Consider the following 19,016-nt stretch of genomic DNA (forward strand, 5'->3'; position numbering starts at 1 on the left):
TCGTTACAGCGATCGTATCCCACTCTGTACCAACCTCCATATCACCAAACACGAAATCAACGTTCTAGAGAACAGCCACGGTTGCCATACGAATTTCCTTCTTGAGAATAGTGGGAGAAAATTAGAAGTTGGGGGAAACAACAGCTGTCCTAACTAGAGTCTAGGCCCAAGACCTAGGGCCTAGACTTTTATCAATAGATCACCCGCTACTTCTCCTTTCCCCGCCCAAATGTTCCCACTACACCTACAGAGGGACTTGGTATGGCAACCCTGAGAACAGCACAAGCCGACGGGCCGCCTGGACCGCAGTGTTTCGGCCTTCGAATTCTCGCGGGGTATAAAGTGTTTTAACGTGGCGTACCCAGGGCGCCCCAGTGCTCGGCGGTGGGTCATGCGTAGTGGGGGTAGGTGCCCAGATGAGGCGGCACGTGGCCAGAGGCCGTGTGGTGGCCCGCGTAGAGGTTCGCGCCCGGGCTGGTGGACCAATAGCTGGACGCCGATTGGAACAGGCCGCCTGGGACCGACACGGAGACCGAGGCGGCGGGCGGCGGCATCAGGTTCAGCTTCGCGTGACCGTAGCCAGACATGAACAGCTCGCTCTGGTACTTGTACGCGGCTGGGTCCGCCGCGGCGGGCTGCGTCGCCGCCGCCAGGCCCTGGAAGTCGAATTTGTACGCGTACCTCTTCCCGTGGACCTTCGTCATGATGTTCTTGTCGTAGTAGTACCTGCGAACAGGGGAACCACTCGTTGCTAGGGGTATCTTTGGGCCTCAGCCTTTAAAGGGCCACATTTCTTTGTATCTTCTCTAAAAACACCAAAGCTACTCTGTTCTATAAAAAGTTTCGTCAATCGTTCCGAAACCTCCATTTTGTTCCCACTTAGGCGACGAAAGACTAACCCATTACCTATTTCACGATTTCACAGTTTGTCTCTTCCCTCGGTTTCACGCTCGTCGAGATACGATCTAGCCAGGTTTCGCCATAAACCCGCGATTTACGAAGGCTGCGGCGCGAAATGGCCGCGAAGGTAGGGGCGGCAGTAAAAATGCGCGGAGGTTAGTTCGGCCGAGTCTTATTTAATAAATTCTATTTGCCAGGGCCGATAACGACGCTGCTTCCGCGGCGACGGAAACGCGGCTTTTTTCGTCGAGTTACGGTCGCCCCAGAGCTCGAAACTTTCTCGCGAACGAGGAGAGAAGGCAAAGAGAGAGAGAAAGAGAGAGGAGGGGGGAGGGCGATGGTGAGGGGTGAGCAGTCGCGTAATATAATCAGTCGATCTGATCGAAAAATAATAGCCGCGTCTGCCGTCGGTCTGACTGTCGGTGATTGAAATTTCTCTCTCCCCTGCCCTCGCCCCCACCCCCGCTCCAACAACGAATTTACTTTCTCTCTCTCTCGCCCTGGATCCTCGACGTTTGCCCATTAAATGTTGGCGTTTGATGGATTTTTCTTCGCTTTCTTTTTCCTCCCTTTTTTTTTCGCTCGTCGCTGGACGAGCGTTATCCTCGTGTTGTTCGAACAGCATAGATTTAGGGGTGGGTCGAAAGAAGCAGGAATATGGGGAGGAGAGGGTAGGGCCAGTTGTGAATTGGTGTTTGGGGAGATCTGAGGTAAACAAAAATTCTCTAGGGACTTTTTTCTGTAGACTTTAAGCGTGATAATAGTGACGAGTTAAGAAGGACATTGACCAGTTTCACAATTTCTATGGAATTTCCATTCTTTTAGTTGAAGTATGAATTTGCAATATCCACAGTGATCAGTTAATTCTTTTTTATGATCTTCTGTATGGTGTTAGTGTCACTCACCTCAAGGCCCTCGACAATTTGTCATAATTCATGTTAGGCTTGGACTTCCTTTCGCCCCAACGTCTCGCCACCTCGTCAGGGTCAGTCAACTTGAATTCACCGTTGGTTCCTTCCCACGTAATGCACGCAGCGTTACTCGAATCCGACAGTAGCTCAAGCAGGAATTGCCAGAGTTGTATCTGACCGGAACCGGAGCTCGCGAGCCGACTGCTCGTCGCTCCGAACATTTGGTATGGATCTAGAAAGCAGTAACAAAATTCCAACATTTTTATTTCGAACTCCATTCAATTTCATCTATATTAATCTACTTCTGTCTCACTTTGATTCTTTACAATTGAACTTGATTCGATTCCAAGTACAAGTCCAAATTTTTTTTACATTTTGTCTCAGAAATTGCTTTTTTCTAAAAGTGAAATAACCTGAAGAGTATAGAATAACAGAAATCATTGAGCAACGCGAGAAATGTATTTTATTGGTTCGTGAAATTCGCAAATTTTTATTCCCTCGCACTCGAGCAGACTCGAACGTAATTTTTTTCCTTTTTTCTTAGTATTCCCCCCTCCTCGAACATATATACCTATCCATTACACGGTTGTTTCCCGGTGCTCCCTGTATCGCCCTTTAAAAGCCTTACAATGCGTCATCACGGTCGTTCGCTACTGCTCAGACCTGGAGTGCCCTACAACCCGTACAAAAGGATATAATCGCAACCCTACAATAGAATAGGAGTTCGTTTGGATCATAATAATTTCAATTGAAGAAACGACAGACCGAGTGGTTCAGAGGGCGGGCACGAATGTCTTCTGAAAGAGCGAACACTGAGAAACTGAGCATCGCGTTTTTATCCTCAAGCGAGCTCGGATAAAGTGAAAAACGAAAATAGTTATTTTGCACAGCCACTTTGCAAACCTATGTTACAAACTTTTTACTCCAGTCACTTTGGAAATATATATTAGTGTTGGGAGTGTTTCAAAATATTCAGTATTTGAAATTTGGAGATGCTCATTTTGTAGCTATTTTATCAAAAAATTAAGATTCTGTAATTTGAGGTGGTTTGACTTGGTTCAAGCTGGCTTCATATGGACAGAACTGTCTGGATCTCCTATTAAATCTGTATTTAATATACCTTCTCAATATTCTCAACCTCTAAAATTATCCAACTCTCTCAATCCTCCTAAAAAAACTGAGGATCTCTCACATTGAAAGTCTCTAATCTCAAAAATCTCCGAAAATACGCAAGTTCCCCAACCTTCAGGATCTCCAAAAGAGCAAATCGTGGGAGATGAAATCTCGGCCGAGCCAAGACGTCTCCCATAAAAATACATTTGGCCGATTATGACATAGGGTCAGAAGCACGCTGGACGAAGGGGGATGGGTCGTGAATTGCTGGACCTCAAAGGTCGTTTCGCCCGATGAATCCCCTGAAATGCGTGGCGGAGTGATCGCCTTTCGATCGAACGGTAATTCACTTACAAGTTAATAATGGGAAAGGGCGCGGTACGCCCATTTATCTGTCGGCCATGGGGAACCGGAATCGGCAAGAGAGACACTGAAAGCGCCACTGTTCCCTGCTTTTCCCGTTTGCCACATGCAAGAAAATGGAAAACTCGATACTGGTGACCCTGTTCCCGAACTTTTACGATTCGAGCTCAGTTTCTCGCCGCCCCGACGAAAATTCACGCCAATTTGCATGGGGCAACGTGGCGTTTCCGCGAGCTTGCTATTCACCCTTTATTTCATGCAAATCCCAGCTGCTGAATTTTCGATCGTGATTCGATGATAATGGTATGCTGATTTCGTGAAAGGGACAGAATAAGCGGGATATCTCTGCTATCAATGGCTTCTCTTCTATTTTCTGCTGGAGACTTAGAGACCTCGATTGTTGTGAATGAGAGAAGCGAAGGTACCAGCAGGTATCGAGGTTTGAGCTTTGGTCAGACTTAAAGTTCAAGTATTATTCTTGGGGTTCGTGAACTAGGGTACCTTGATTTTTCGAGACAGTCTTTTTATTCAATCCTTGGTTTCTCGACCTCTTGGTAAGGAGACAGCTCTAACAGCTTCATCTAAATCACTTTTTTTATTTTAAAGTACTTATAAGAGTATGGAGAACCCGAGGAATTATGAAAATACTTAAATACAGAAAATTCTTTTATAATGAAATATCTATGACTTCTGTTCTGTATTCCCATTTTCATTTTATGACTACCTCTTAGTAATTCCATTTCCTCCCCTTTCTGGGAGGCCTCAGAAAATAACTGAGAACATAAAACCCTGAAATCCACCATTCCTGAGGGGTCACTTCGAAACTAGTCCACCGTTTTTTTCCACAAAATTAACAGGTATCGAGGTTCAATCGTACGTAGTCATGCGAAACCGCCGAAAGAATGGTGATGTAAGAAGTTTATATTTTTTACGATCCTATGGTAGGTTATTTTGGCTAGATTAGATTAACCTCTAGGCCTCACGTTTTATTTTATAATGCTTCTAATGACAGGGGGAGGCGAGCAGAGGGGCCTGCTGCCCGGGGCACTTATTTAAAGCTATTGATCAAGTCGGGAGGAGTAATTTTCGGGCGTGGCGCTAAAAAGTCAGGCCAGGAACCGGGAGGTTTGCGTGATTAGTGACGAACATAATAATCGTAAAGGTCATTCCGTGCAATTGCTTTGGCAAAATCATCGTCGATTGGGTCACGCATCGTTGCTCGCCTCTGTATAGCCAGTGGTAATTCCTCGTGCCCCTTCGTACCCCCGATTGTCCTCCTAACTGCGCAGCTATTGTCGCATTATCACCCTAACTATTGATAATCCAATTTTTCCTTCATAAAAAGAAAATATGAGAGTAATCTGTTACGCGATACAAATTTAATGCAGAAACTAGGTACTGTTTAGCACTAAAACTACCAGAGCAGTGGGATTATTTGTTTCTTTTTTCATTTTCCACTGTCTTCCCAGAATTTCAAGTTAAAGAGAGAGGTGTAGTGCTTTAACTTCTAAAAAATATCTACCTACTACATACCAGGCTGCCTGAGGTGGGTGTGCGTGTCCAGTGCTGACTTGGATAAGCTGCTTCCGTATCCTGGAAAAGAAAGAGTGGTCAAAGATTTATGGGCTGCTCTTCCTGTTACACTTTCTCGTGTAACCGCGGCTTAATGCTCAACCGTTACACAGCAGTTCTTCATTAGCTACCGGTTTAGCCATTTATTTTCAGATTACAATATTTTTCCCCATCCCTCTTTAACAAGAACACAGATATCCTTTTTTGAACGTCTTAAGCCACGTTTCCACATGTGATATTTAGAGAGTATACTGTAGAATCTAGAGTAGTTTTAAAATTCAAGTTTTTATACCTTTACGATTTACAATTTTACACATGAAGCTACTCTAGAAATTTAGTTACTCATATAGATTACTGAATAGTATAGTTTTATTTCCATTTTCCACCCATTTCAACCCCCAAAATCCACCACCCTTTCTCCTGAACGCCAACTTCTCTCGCAAAAAAGCTCCAAAGTCCCTGAAAAAGTTTTTCATCACAATGGACCCATCCTCTGGCGTCCAAACTCCGTCGAACACCAAACGACGGCCGACGGAATCAGTCGTAGACCGTCGGGTCCATCGAAGATGAAAAAGTGCGAGCTCGGTCGAGCGTTAGAATCCGTTAGAGAGGATTTCCGTGTAAGCAAACACGGGGCTGAGTGCTCCGTATACGTTCCCTCCCCTGCCTCGCCCCCTCGCCGAGGTTTTCGTTGGCCTTCGCCGTCTTATCAGGCTCTTCCTCGAGCGACGGGGAACCATCGCCCGTCGGTCACGTTCGCACGAGTGTGCAATCTGTTTAAGGCACAATGCCCCTTAATTTCGCCTCGTTATATGCTCTCGTTACGGGAAATCCCTTCTGCCGATCGGTTTGATCCTCGACGCCCTCGGGACCGACGGGATTCTAATCGCTGGGAAATTGAGCTGATCTCCAAGACGGTGGCGCATTGAATCCAGGATTCGCGTTTTTGTGGAGGGACTGGGAGATGAGTTGAGCTTTGGGAGGCTGAAGTTAAGGTGGATGGAGCTTGGAGGGGGTGTGTAGTTGTGGAGGTATGATTTCTTTCCTTTTTTTTCCTTTCTGATTCCAGGGAATTTTATGAACTGATCTGGAGGAGACTAGATCAAGCGTTGGACTAGATGTAGAATATTTGCTAAGTCCACAGGCTAAAGTGACATCAGAAGTGACACTGTTTTCTTTTTCAGCTCAGGGGCAGCCCAGGAATCCAGCAGCGAGATTGCAGGAGGCAGATGCTACCTCTAAATAGCAGTTGGTGTCCGCTGTGTTAAACAATTTGATTTCGTCTCTGATTGGGACGCCTTGGACGAGGGTCCTGGTCGTGGGGTCCTCCGCAATCAGCGTAGCCGCGGGGCTATGTCTGCGACAACCTTTGTCCGAGGGCGAACTCTGACACCGTGATAACAATTGGTCTACTGTTTTGGGAGCTGAGCTTCTGTTTTCGTGAGTAGATGAATTAATAGATTCAAATATTTTCTTTATATGGAAACCTTCATGTGACTGAGATGTGAAGGAGGCTATAATTATGAAACTATATCTTGTTATCACATATTTTAAAGTAAGATATAACAATAGTAAACTATTATAGTTTCAATTTGTTCGATATAAATGAACAAATCCTAGTTGCTACTGCAGAAACTGAGAGAGAATATTCAGTGAACCCTTCTCATGGTTTACCGCACTAAAATCAAACTCACACCTGTCTACTGCAACTTCATTTGCATTGTCCCTGCAGCTGTGTTGTCCCCTTGCAACTACTCTACCCAGCTTGCCCCCCTCTCATGCTGACGTGCTCTTGCAGGATAGTACTGTAGAGGTCTCTCCTGCTATTAATACAATATTAGGTGCAAATAGTCATTGTCAGTCACCTTGTTAAGATAAACTACATACTGATACCCTAATATATATAGATATGTTTCTCCATGCACCACAAATCTGGATTAGAGATCAGTGATTAAGCACTAGAAAAAGTGAAAGAATATTTCTAACAATAAGAAAAAGTACCGTGGGCATTTCATCTAACTTTTATCCAGCCACCCCTATTCTGCTTCACAAGAGACTCGTGTTGAACACCAGTCAAAGATAAAAGGAGTCGATCAGTCTCCCAGCAAAGGACACAGTGTCCTTGTTTTCCCACTCGAGTGACGATTCGAAGGTCAGTGGCGGAAGAGGAACCGACGACGCGTTCCCAAACACGCATGGATCAGCACTCACATACGTCAGACGTCGTCGTGTCGCCTCGATTCGACGTGCTCCCATTGTCGCGCGTATATCTGCGCATTCACGAGCAATTACTCGGGGCGGGGTAATCCCGTTAGGTGCAGCTTCCTCGGGGGAGGATCAAAGGGCGCCGCTGTTCCAAGCTGCTGCACTCTTTGCCTGTTCCAAGGTACAGTGCTGTGACAGAGGGGGTAGGGAATCAGACGACTCTAAGAACATTGGGCAACTTCCAAAACGCAGTCCTCTGTGCTTCGATAGGCGACTTTGCATAATCGTCGTTAGGACTGATGGCATTGATAGGCTTTGACATTACTCCTAGTGTCTTATTATGGAGGTGGTTTATGGATTTTTGTAGAATTTTTTGAATTTTTTAGTTAAAGGGTGGATTGGAGTATCGAGTTGTGTTCGTTAAATTATGTTCACGTCATAAGAAATCACTTACACGAAAGTCAAGCTTCCATTCTGTGGCATAAGGCCTTGGAACACCCCTAAAATAAATGTCAAAGGAAAGTAGCTTATTAGTATGAAAAACCTAACGACTCACCATAATTTTAATTCTACCAATAAAGTTATTTTTCAAGCACCCCATAAGGGGAGGTTTCAGCTGTTATCGTGGAAGAATCTCTGGTCCCTGATCGTGAAAATCGTCGAGATATCAAAGGCCCTGGTTGATAAGGTGCGTAAAGGGGAGGGAAACGAGAGCTGCACGCAACTCGCTCTTTAAACTCGCACCAGCGAATCGCGTAATCGCGTTGCACGTTACGTGGCGATCTTTCTCTCGGTGAAGCCGCGATTAATCATAATTAAGCGTTCCCACTTCCGTGCCGTGCGTCACAATTTTTCCACTACTTCGAGAAATATACAGAATCTCGCGTGTCGTCCATCAAGCTTCACGAAAACAATTAAAAATCACGTTCGAGGAACTTCACGAGATTTGCAATGACGTTTGACGAGAAAAATTATAGTGGATCTTGTGAAAGTATCTTAGAAGAAATGCTCCTCTATATAATTCTGATAAAACCTCCTCTTCATGAAGTTCTCATGGAACCTCCTCACTAAAACCCTCTCGAGCCTCTCTAACCATACGCGAAATCCTCAAGAAAGCCCTAAGAAATCGAAATTCCCTCCCCATAACTATCAGCTATCGCCAGGCAGAGTGTCGAAACAAGCCCAATGGAATAATTGAATCTCGCACGGCACCACGGGCCAAAACGCTCGCGTCTAATCGGGTCTGAACGAGGTTGAGCCAGCGACACCCGCCGCTCTTATTTACCGTCCGGCAATAAGTCAATTCATCGCTGCCGATTTGCTCTTAAGTGGTATCACTGACTCATACGCGCGGCCGTCTAGACGGGCGAGCCTATTTCGGGCATAAATCACTGTTGCGCCGCGGTATCCCTCGGGCCCGTGGCTGGTGCGTAATAACGAGCGAAGCACGCGACCCTTTCGGGGGCGGCTCTGCTCGACGAGTGGCCCGCTCGTCAGGTAGCGGGGGATTAGCGTGCTTGCTGCGCGTCCCTACTTAATCCCGAGAGTGCTCCGCCACTTTCAGCGATACTCGCCGGCGTATCGAGCCGAGCGATGCAAAAAAACGCGACCTGGCCTTTGCTTCGGGCTTTGTCGGTGTTCTTACGTGCTGGGGCCACTCCTTCGGCGCCGCGCCGCGCCGTTTGTATTTTGGCCCGAGCCTCTTTTCTTCGCCTTTGATACGCGGCGATCAAGGTGGCGGGCGAATCGAGGGAATGGCGAATCTTTGTTGGAGTCTGAAGTTTCAGGTCTGAGGTAAAAGGATCGTCGCGATGGAGGTTTTTGATGGAGAGGAGCGATGGAGGCTTTTTGTTGTTTGGCGATGAGGACCTGTGTGATGTGGGCACCTGGATGGGGGATTTCATGATGCTTGGGGGGATATGTGGATGCTTTTTAGAGACGAGGGAGGGCAAGGTTCACGTCTTCTTACTGGGGAACTTCATACACAGTCAAATCTTCGTAGCTATTTAGGGCTGGAAAATTCTCGATATTTGAGCAGCTGTGGCTTTGTGAAAAAGAACGATCCAGAGCTGAGCCTAGGCTCGTTCTAAAGGGCAAAGTCTTTACTTTAACACTTCTGAGTTGAATTTTTGTCGGTATCCCCTGCATAGTTGGCTGTGAGGCGAGAAGCAGAAGGTGGTTTTTTCCAAACATTCTCTAAGTTCAAACCTCTGTGCAGAACTTAATAAATTTTTTTTGCAATCCATTTTAAGATGAGATTAAAGGTGGATGCCTTTTCTTTCGAAAAAGCCCTTAGTGAGTAATGTACGATTTTTTTTCGCCAAGTTATAGCACTTTGAATGAGATGTATACTTTAGATATCCTTCATTCGAAGTGTACTTAGGGTATCAGTTCACTTAGAGCGCGATAACTCGGCGAAAAAAAATTGTAAAGCATTCGCTAAAGACTCATTCGATAGGGGAGGCTTTATACTTGAAATCTGTTGTAAAATGAAACCCGAAAAAAATTCATCAAGTTTCTGAGAGTCGTCTAAAGTTGGGATAGTTTCGGGAGGAAACCACCCTCTCTTTCTCGGCGTGTCATGGCGTGAAGAATTTTTTTCGAACAAGTTCAACTCAGGGATGTGAAAGTAGAGGCTTTGCCCTTTAGAATGCGACCAGGCTCATCTCTTTGCGATTTTTTTTAACAAAGTTACAGCAGCTCAAATATTGGCTACTTTTTTGGACTCTGGATTGGTGCATGATTCCAAGCCTGGAAGCTCACTTTTCACTCAGAGCGGGATATCTCGGCGAAAAAAAATCGCAGAGCACTCGCTAAGGTCCCATTCGAAAGGAGAGGGTTCCATCTTCAATATCCCTGTAAAAATTGTGTCGAAAAAAATTCATCTGTTCCCTGACAATCGTCTGAATTTGGAGAACTTTCAGGGGAAAACAACCTTCTCTCTCTCGGCGTGTCATGAAGTTGAGGATTTTTTTCGGACAAATTCAACTCAGGGATGCGAAAGTAGAGGCTTTGACCTGTAAAATGAGACCAGGCTCATCTCTCTGCGATTTTTTTTGACAGAGTTACAGCATCTCAAATATCGGTTCCTTCTTCGATCCTTGGATCACTCCGCTACTCTGACTCCAGAGTCCTATTCTTCACTTAAACTGCCATAACTCAGCGAAAAAAAATCGCAGAGCCCTCGTTAAGGTCTCGTTCGACAGAAGAGGGTCCCAGCTTCAATATCCTCCCAAAAAATATCGCGAAAAAAATTGATTAAACTCTGCACCGACGTTTGAACTTACAAAACATTCAGAGAAAACATTCTACAAAATATTCCATAAAATTCCTATAAAAAACACCTATTAAAAAACGTGCAAGCACTCGTATAAACCCAAGCCTATCCTATATCGCCCCCCTGAAAAATGTCCATTGCACCCCCCAAATGCAAGCAACATTCCCAGGGCCAGCAACAATGCGATCGCGACTTTCTGGTATTGCGGTGGCATAGGGTGGTCTGGAAATCGCGGGGGCAGGAAGTGCGGGAGAACCGACCGGATCTAGCCGAGTTCTGGCACGGGTTTCGTTCGCAGGGTCGTGGCCCGACGGCCACGAAAACCGGGGGACACGGATCCGTGGGCAACAAGTCACCGGGAAACGGCGCGTGACCGACGCATTCGCGTTGCAGATTTACGACAATAAAAATGGGGTGCGTCGGGACCGACGATTCCTCTTTCGCCCGGTAAACAATGCCTTTGATGGAGTTATGGCCTCCTTCGATTCCCGATGCAACGGTTTCCTTGAGCAACCCTATTGTTCCCTTGGCGCGCGCTCGCCGATCGATATTTCGCTCGACCGGAATCGTCAGTCCACTAACCTTGCTCTGGGATACGCTGCCTTGGAATGGGGATCTGTGTTTGTTATTATTTTTTGCTCTGCCTGCACCCTGCTGGAGTTTTGATGCACCTATGTGTGGCGAGAGATTTATGATTGGGAAGTGTAGGTACTAGTACAGTGGATACGTATTGGCGGAGGAGGAATTCTTTGGAAATTTCTTGTGAATCGGGAGAGAAAGCTTGGCAGTATTTCTGTGACTCGTATTTTTGTCTTCGAGTTCCTGTGGAGCCACGATTATCAGTGGGAATTTCTGTTACCTACGACTGCGAATATTGGGTACATGTATTAATATATTTATAGAGGGGAATGGAAACTTAAACCAGGATTGTATTGTACTCTACTGAAAATAATAAAACTAGATATCAGAAGAGCTGCCTCAGGGTTGAATCTCGACTAACTTTAGGAAGGTACTCGACTCCCGAGACATTTACCTAACCACTGTCTCGCATTCCCACTTCCACAGACCCATCTCTCTCTCTTCCTCCAAGGGTCAACGCTGGGTCAAAGTAGTCAGAGTAGTCAGAGTCCCGTGGGGCGGTCTCAGTCGTCTCCTGGCCGCAATATTATTCTTCGTACTCGATACAACAGCGCGTAGAATGGGCGTCGGTGAAAGGAAACGTCCGTAGCATATTGGAGGGGTCGTCGCGGGACACGTCCAAGTCGCATGTCGCAGCTCGTATTATTGTCCTCTCGGTGGTACATACACGCCGCCACGTGCCTATGCGTGACACGTTCACGCATCGCTGCCCGCGTTTCCACCCTCTCCCTGGCTCGCCTCGCTCGCATCAGTATCGCCGTGTATTCATCTCTGATTCGTTGTCAGAGGGGAGAGAGAGTGAGAGAGAGGGCTGCGCAGGGATTGCGTTTCCACTTTAACTGTTCGACGTCCATCCACGGGGGTTGCCAGGCACGTTACTTAATCTGGATGGACTTGATAAACTTGTCGACTGAGATTACTCTTTTTTCGGGGGGCGGTCTTGGGTGTTAACACTTGCTCACGTTTTTTGGTGGAAGTCAGAACAGGGGGAAGAAGTTGGAAAATGGTAAATAGAGCGGGAGAGTGTGGGGGGATCGGGGGAGGATAGTGTTTTTTTTTAAACCTTTGGTTTCTTTAATGTTTAAGGAAATTTCTAGACTTCTTGAGATTTGTTTTTTTTTAACAAGAGTTTAAAACTAAGAGTAGTGCAGACTTACAATTTAAAATTCTAGGAAATTCCCAGATACCTATTCTTTTCAATAGATCCTATTTTTCTATTTTTTTCTCAGCGAATCAATCTCATTTTATTACCTCATTTTCTACAATCTCGTTTCCTCAGCCACCATTTCACAAAATATCCGTCTTCCTTTTCTCCGATAAGAGATACGGCCGAGCATGTTGCAAAGCGCGATATCATAATTTCGCAAACTGCACCATTCAGAACATGAAATGTCGCGTTTCTCTTTCCATAAGCGTTGAAAGGATCGCCGCGCAGTAAGGATATTATTTCGAGCGAATTTGTAAGCGCGCTGCTTTCGTGTTGGTATTAATTGAACCTCGGATTATCGAAGCCGAGATTTCGTGCGACGGGAAATCCTCGGCGCGTTAAGATTCGCGAACGAGACAAGCATCCTTTCTCGCCGCGACTGGATTCGCTGTGTCGCGTTCACGCTATACGATAATTAGGAAACGATTAATTTACCTCCGCGTAACACGTTGTTACCACCGAGATTTGCTACAGCTCGCTTTTATCTGATGAACAAACACGAATTGCCGCTGCGAGGCGGAGAAAACAGTGAATGGTGGTTGGAACGAAACGATAAGAAAGGGTTCCTGAGCGAGTTTTGATAATAATTAAAATTAAGAGGCTTATCGGTGTTTTAATTACAATTTACTTGCATATTATAGAGGCACTGTGCTTTGAATTCTATTATTTCGCCTGAGGACTTCATTTTCTGTTTAACAGATTTCTTTGTTATTTGTAATATGTTGGTAGAATTATGGTGAGTTTGATTTAAGGGAATTAAGATTTCAAGTTTAATTATTTTTATATAACAGTGTAGATACAAATCCTTCGTTCATTTTCTATACTTATTGGACCTATAGTATTCGAAAAATCCGATCACCTTTGACTCTCAAAACGAGCTCTCTTCTTCCTCACTTTTCCTTGAAGAATGTGAAACCCCTAAACCATTAGCACACCCTCACTTCAGAGTCCCACCGAAACAAAGCAATTTCCCCGTGACTCGACAAGCTCAAGAGCCACAAATCCTCGACAAGCAACACACCAACAAAGATAAAGATCGTTTCCCCCCGCTACCAGTTGCCATAAGAATCGTCGAATACTGGCGTCCAATCGTGGAAACACGCGAAACGTCGTTACCGCGGGAGAAGCAGCCCTTGCATCGGTGGTGGTACCATCGGTGAAAGCTCGGCTGGTCGACCAGCCGAGATATCGACCCTAGTTTTCAGCGGTTCTGCCCAGTGGCCAGGAAAAGCGACTCTAAGACAACTCGTAGAACAATAAAAGTGGCTCCTCTAGCCCCGACCCCCTTTCCACGTCCGCCCCCGCGTGTCCGCCTCGCGTGACTTCCTGACCCGAGAGACTCGACCGACCCCTGGATCTCCTAGCCTGTGTCTGAGGGCAACCCTAACTTCCCTATGATAATTACGTGCTCTGGGACGGCGCGTGCCTTGGCAGTTCGCTCACGCGTCCGATCACGTATGCCGTGACTATCGTGCACCTCGACACCCTGGCCAACGATCGCGCCAACCCTCGCCTGACCCCTCTATCCTCGAGGAGATCCAGGGTAATGGGCGTTTGAAAAAGTACAATCGACGGCCCTGTTACCGTGATTCACCGGTCAATGGGAATTAGCCCTCGATTTTAGGGGCAAATGTGTGAGGGGGTGGAGAGACTGTGGAGGTCTTGGGCCTTAACCCTTAGATTAAGGTATGGTTATCTGAAATACAGATTTATGGAAATTGGGGTACAGAAAATTTGAGAAAAATAGATGTAGGAAAAGATTCTGGAAATTTGTAAAAGGAGGGAAGGTTTAAAAATAGTTCAATTCTAAAACGAAGAGAGTTTGAAAATTTGAAAATTTAAAAATTTGAAAATTTAAAAATTTAAAATTTTGAAAATTTGAAAATTCATAGAAGGGAGGGTTTAAAAATCTAACGCGACTCCACTTAATATGCTAAGAATTAATTTTATCCTATAGCTTACTCATAAAAGTTCGCTTATTCTATCTCCAATAAACTAATCTCCATTTTCTGAATCCTGACAATGTTTCCCAATCTCTAATCACTAGTATACCTTCACACATGCAAATCTCCCTCTGAATTTTCTACTAACCCACCTCTATTTTTTCAGGATTCCCAAAACCGTGAAACTCAGATCCAACATGGCGACCCCCTGAATGGCTAAACCGTCTGAAGGAGCCAGAAGCCTCGTTCCCTGAATCACGCGAGGAACATTAATGACGCTGCTCGAATTACCACCTCCCGTATATACCTCGAACGTGTTAATTCATAGCTGGTCCGTGCATCGGTTTGTCACTGTCTCGCTATGACAGTGCCGCTGAAATACCGTCGCTGTCTCATCGTTAATTCGGCCAGTGGCATAAATCTGGTCTCGCTGATCGGAAGAAACGGACACAGGACCGCTCAGGATCGCCGTTGCCGCAGGTAAGAGAGAATTAATTCGCTGTCGCCGTTAGAGCGGCCTGTAATTTCAATTTCACGGCGCGGGAGAGCCGCAAAGTGGCCCTGGGGGCCAACACGCGTCGCCGCGTAATTTCGCCAACTTCGTGACAGCCAGCAGCCTCTCCCTTTTGTGTTATCCCGTCGGGCGTAAACCGAGTGGAGAAGCGACGCGGGTTGGCTCGCTCCAGAAGTTAAAGGCGAGTTTATGGAGACGGTGTACGTGGAATGGTAAAAATGGCCCTTGTTGGAAGTGGTTCCATTGGGCGGAGAAAGTTTTCATGGGTCGTCTCTGAAGTTACCGGCTTTTTCAGATAATTTCTTGAATCCTGACTATGCTTAATTTCAATTTATTTGTTATACGAGGGTGACAAGTATTAAGTTATTTCAAATCGAATTTATTTCGAGACCTTTTTTAGTGCCTCTATATTTTTAGGTATCAATCTTTTTAATTCGCCTCTTACATAAATTTACCTATAATTTTTTTTCGATGTACGTCCAAAGTTAAAGAAAAAGTAGAATAAAATTGATTGAAAGACGGCAGCCAGTTTAAAACAAAGCATTGATATTCCGTGGAGGGTTGGCGATGCTGTCACAGATACTTCGAGACTTTACATTAGGAAGGTTAACACGCACTGACACAATCATTTCGCGGAGATCACAGAGAGCTGCCCCGGGGGTGGCTTGACGTAAACGGCTTGCGGTCTCGATGCCTCGTTAGATTGCGATCGCCACGGATCAGCTATCAAAGAGGGTATCACTGATTTAGTTCACGCGTGCATGTCGCCCGTATTGCACCACTGTTTGAGAACGGAGATCCAACGAAAGGAGGGGGAACAATTTCCTCCATGAAACAACAATATTCTTAACACATTACCCTATGGAAACTTTAGTACCATTTCGTTTCTGAGTAACGTCGAAATTATGGGTTTCTATTTTTAGAAAATAGAGTTTCTTACCATTGCAAAAGTTTCAGGATTTTTTAAACGTGTTCCTTATCTTGGAATTATTTTTAATTTGTCATGTAATGACAATTTCAATGAACCACTCATGAAATACTTTGATTAAGAGATTACTCTGTAATCTAAATACAGAAAATACTGAGAATAGTAGTAATCTAGTAGTATGAACCCGTATCAGATCAGACGTATCACAATTTCGACTTACGGAGTACCTTCTATGACAATAGGTACTGTCAACAACTCATCACATATAAAACACTTTCGAACATTAATAATCCAGTAGTACGAACCCATAGCAAGTCAGCCATAAAAAAGTTTCCCCTTTTCCTACCATTTTCCATGCATTACAACTTCAAAATTGCCTGATAAAGGATTCTATTGGGTCGATGCAAAAGCTCGTTCCATTCTTTTGCCAATACCTCAAGAAAAATTACATATAATCAGTATAGCTTGCTCTATCCGACGATCTTTCTCCATCTCTCCAGTATCTGCATAGTTCGACGTTCATAGAAGTTCTGAGATTTCTTTTACGTCGAAGTTGAACTTTTGCACCAGCCCAATATACGAGTCCTCTTCCTCATCCTCTCTCAATAACAAAATCCTTGGTCTGGCGCAAACATAACTGCTCGAGAATAGTGGTTCTAGAACCGAGTAAATTTCGCTGGTGGAAACGGGCGATTCGTGTGAGGCGAACCGTGGCGTTAATTCCCTCTTTGCTAGCCGATCCATGGCGGTGGTGGCCGGGCAGGCATCGAGGGCTTCTGCCCGTTTATAACAACCTGCCCGCGGGCAGGGCTCTCTGATCTCCGCGAGATGATTGTGCCAGCTCGTCGTCCGCAGGGTGGGGCCTCTCTTCGGTGTTGCCGCGCGGCCAAGCGTCTCTACACAGCCCCCGGGGCTTGCTCTCTCTGCCGACGACAAAGGGGCCGCGGTTCAACGCGCCACAAAGCGCCGGGACGCCCGCCCACACCTCCCTGCTCACCCACACCAGCGAGGCTCGTGCACAGACGGAGAGACACGTATAGACGTGGGACACTCGGTCTCGTTCGAACAAGCCCAGAGTCGCGACGCGTGAACTTGCACCCAACGCCGCCTCAATCCACCCCTTTTGCCCCGGGTGTGTGTAGCGAATCGAGAACGAGAAGGAAAATTCAGCGACGAGAGCAAGGTGCCCCGATAAGGTGGCATCGATCCACTAGGGAAGCTTATTTTCTGATGCTCCTTTTTCTGAGGGTCTACAGACGGGCTTGGGCTGATTTTGGAGGGAATTTTGGGGATGAATTCAGGTGGAGTCAGCTAGTGACTAGGCGAAACATAGTGTTCCAAGTTTCTCTATTATACTAAATGTTTAGTTCTCGATATATAAGATATCAAAGATCAAGAAGTTAAAAAGGCTCCCAGAAAATTTCACTTTCCAATACTACTGAAAAAAGAGAATTAAAATTCTGGAGACTCACCCTGTCCAGGAGCCGGCGACGTGGCGTGGCTCCAGCCTCCTTTGTACGAGCTGCTGGCATCTGTAATAAAAAAAGACAAAATTTACATAAATTCATTTAAACACAGACTCTTCCTCACATTAAAATATTTGATAAGTCTATTCACGAAGCTCTTACAATTATTAGCTTCACAGTTTTGGAGCTGAACATTAATCGAGTTGAAGGAAGTAATGAGGCACGCGTTACGGGTACTTCGTGATGCCTGAGTAAAGATTACACTCTTTTTTTAGGTCACGTTATTAGAAGACGTTGCACCGTCTGCAATTGCGAGTTAATCGGTTCTGGGAATCGCGGCTGCCCATAAAATATATATCTGATCGTTGGGTTTTAAGTTAAACCACCCCCTCGTTGGGAAACGATCCTTTGGGAAAATCTTTACGACGCCTTAATGACATTGCCTCTGCGTGATCGCTGTTTCGAAATATAGTTTACGCTAGAGGTAGCTCTATGACTGAAACTTTAGCTAGAACAATTGTTCTTTTTACGTTTTCCTGCGCTGTCTCCCTAATTTCGGACTTTCAAAATTTATAGACTTTCATCATGTCGTTTATGTCATGATTACTTTAAAACCATTTAATATCTATTTTTCGTAAAGAGATATAATATTTAACAAATATCCAAAACTTAGCTAAAACAAGTCACTTTTCAAATAACATTAATCAAGAACATAGAGATTGCAATTATCAAATTTCTATCGTATAATCAGTCCAATCACCAAATATCAAGAGAATCATTTCTCCCCTCTATTTCACAAAGTAAAAAAAAAACAACTCCCCCAAAGTTTATATCACTTTTTTGATCCTTAGTGTATACCTCGCGAAAATATTTGCACGCAAAGGCATCCATCGCGATCACGGAGTCACGCTGGCGAGTATTGGTTTCAAGGAACGAGGTATTCACCGCGGTTCACTCGAGTCCCGTCGCTGTGTGTTTGCGGACAGATATATTTTCATTTGGCAGTTATTGGCACGAGGGTGGGCCCCTGTGTACATACGTAGAGCGGTACATCACGCCGAAACTCCGTCTTTCTGTGCAAACAACGACTTAGATGCACACGACCTTTCGTCTTCACCGCCAACCCCTCATTTCATCCAGAGACGGGAGTCCATTAATGGGGCTTCGGATTTCACGTTCTCCCGAAACGCGGAAGGGACTCCAGTCGGCTAATGTGTCGGTTCTAGACGCGAATTATCTACTTTCGGGTACTCCCTTTGATCTTTGGGAGGGTAAAAGTGGGGGAGATTGAGGGGATGACTGAAAATAGGGAATTCTTTCGATGCTGAGAAAATGGACTGGAGATAGGTGGAGGAATTTAAAAGTGTTTTGAGTGTTTTATGTTTGTTTTTAATGTTGAGAATATGGGGGAGTTATGATTAGGTTTTTGGAGTGTGGTTAGAGATTGAGGTATTAGTGATGTAGATTAGTAATAATTATAATAGAGAAATAGTTAATTAGGTAGGAATTTAAAAGTACTGTTATCACAGGAAGTGAATTTAGAGGCAGAATGGAGGCAAAATGGTTCCTAAAGTGGACATACTGTTGGCTACAGTGGTACCATAAACATAGAGCTAAATAAACCCAAATACTGGTAGAGGAAATCTAGTGAGGTATTTGGGAAAGCGTTTAGATGAAGTATAAAGGGACACCTTAAGTAGTACTAGCCACCAAACGTGCCTTAGTCAGTCATTAGAAGCCCACGCAGACCTGAATGATCTGTTCACTCTGAAGCATCCAAGAACTACTTACCAAAGTTAACCCTGGGGTCCTCTATCAATGTACTATTCATTCACAGTCCATTTATACTACTGTGTATTTCACATTTTTTCGTCCTACTCAATTCTATACTTATATCAGTCATTATTTTGTATCTTTACTGAAGCTACAGCACTACATGTGCTTTTCAGACTAAAATTAACTCAGAAATATTATGAAT

The 19,016-nt window shown here is 45.0% G+C and overlaps 1 protein-coding gene across 2 annotated transcripts in view; it reads right to left on the bottom strand.

The window, feature by feature from the left end:
* Nucleotides 1–257: 257 nt before the first annotated feature.
* Ets65a (DNA-binding protein D-ETS-3) overlaps nucleotides 258–19,016 on the bottom strand; it is a 48,133-nt gene continuing 29,374 nt past the window's right edge. For both annotated transcript variants that reach the window (XM_076388517.1, XM_076388508.1), the window contains exons 3-6: nucleotides 17,045–17,104; nucleotides 4,821–4,880; nucleotides 1,806–2,043; nucleotides 258–726 (exon numbers count right to left, since the gene is read on the bottom strand). In XM_076388517.1, coding sequence (XP_076244632.1) covers nucleotides 390–726; nucleotides 1,806–2,043; nucleotides 4,821–4,880; nucleotides 17,045–17,104 — 695 coding nt within the window. In that variant the 3' untranslated portion in view covers nucleotides 258–389. The remainder of the gene's footprint in view (nucleotides 727–1,805; nucleotides 2,044–4,820; nucleotides 4,881–17,044; nucleotides 17,105–19,016) is intronic.

Source organism: Calliopsis andreniformis, chromosome 2 (genome assembly GCF_051401765.1).
Source record: "Calliopsis andreniformis isolate RMS-2024a chromosome 2, iyCalAndr_principal, whole genome shotgun sequence".
Taxonomy (NCBI): Eukaryota; Metazoa; Arthropoda; class Insecta; order Hymenoptera; family Andrenidae; genus Calliopsis; species Calliopsis andreniformis.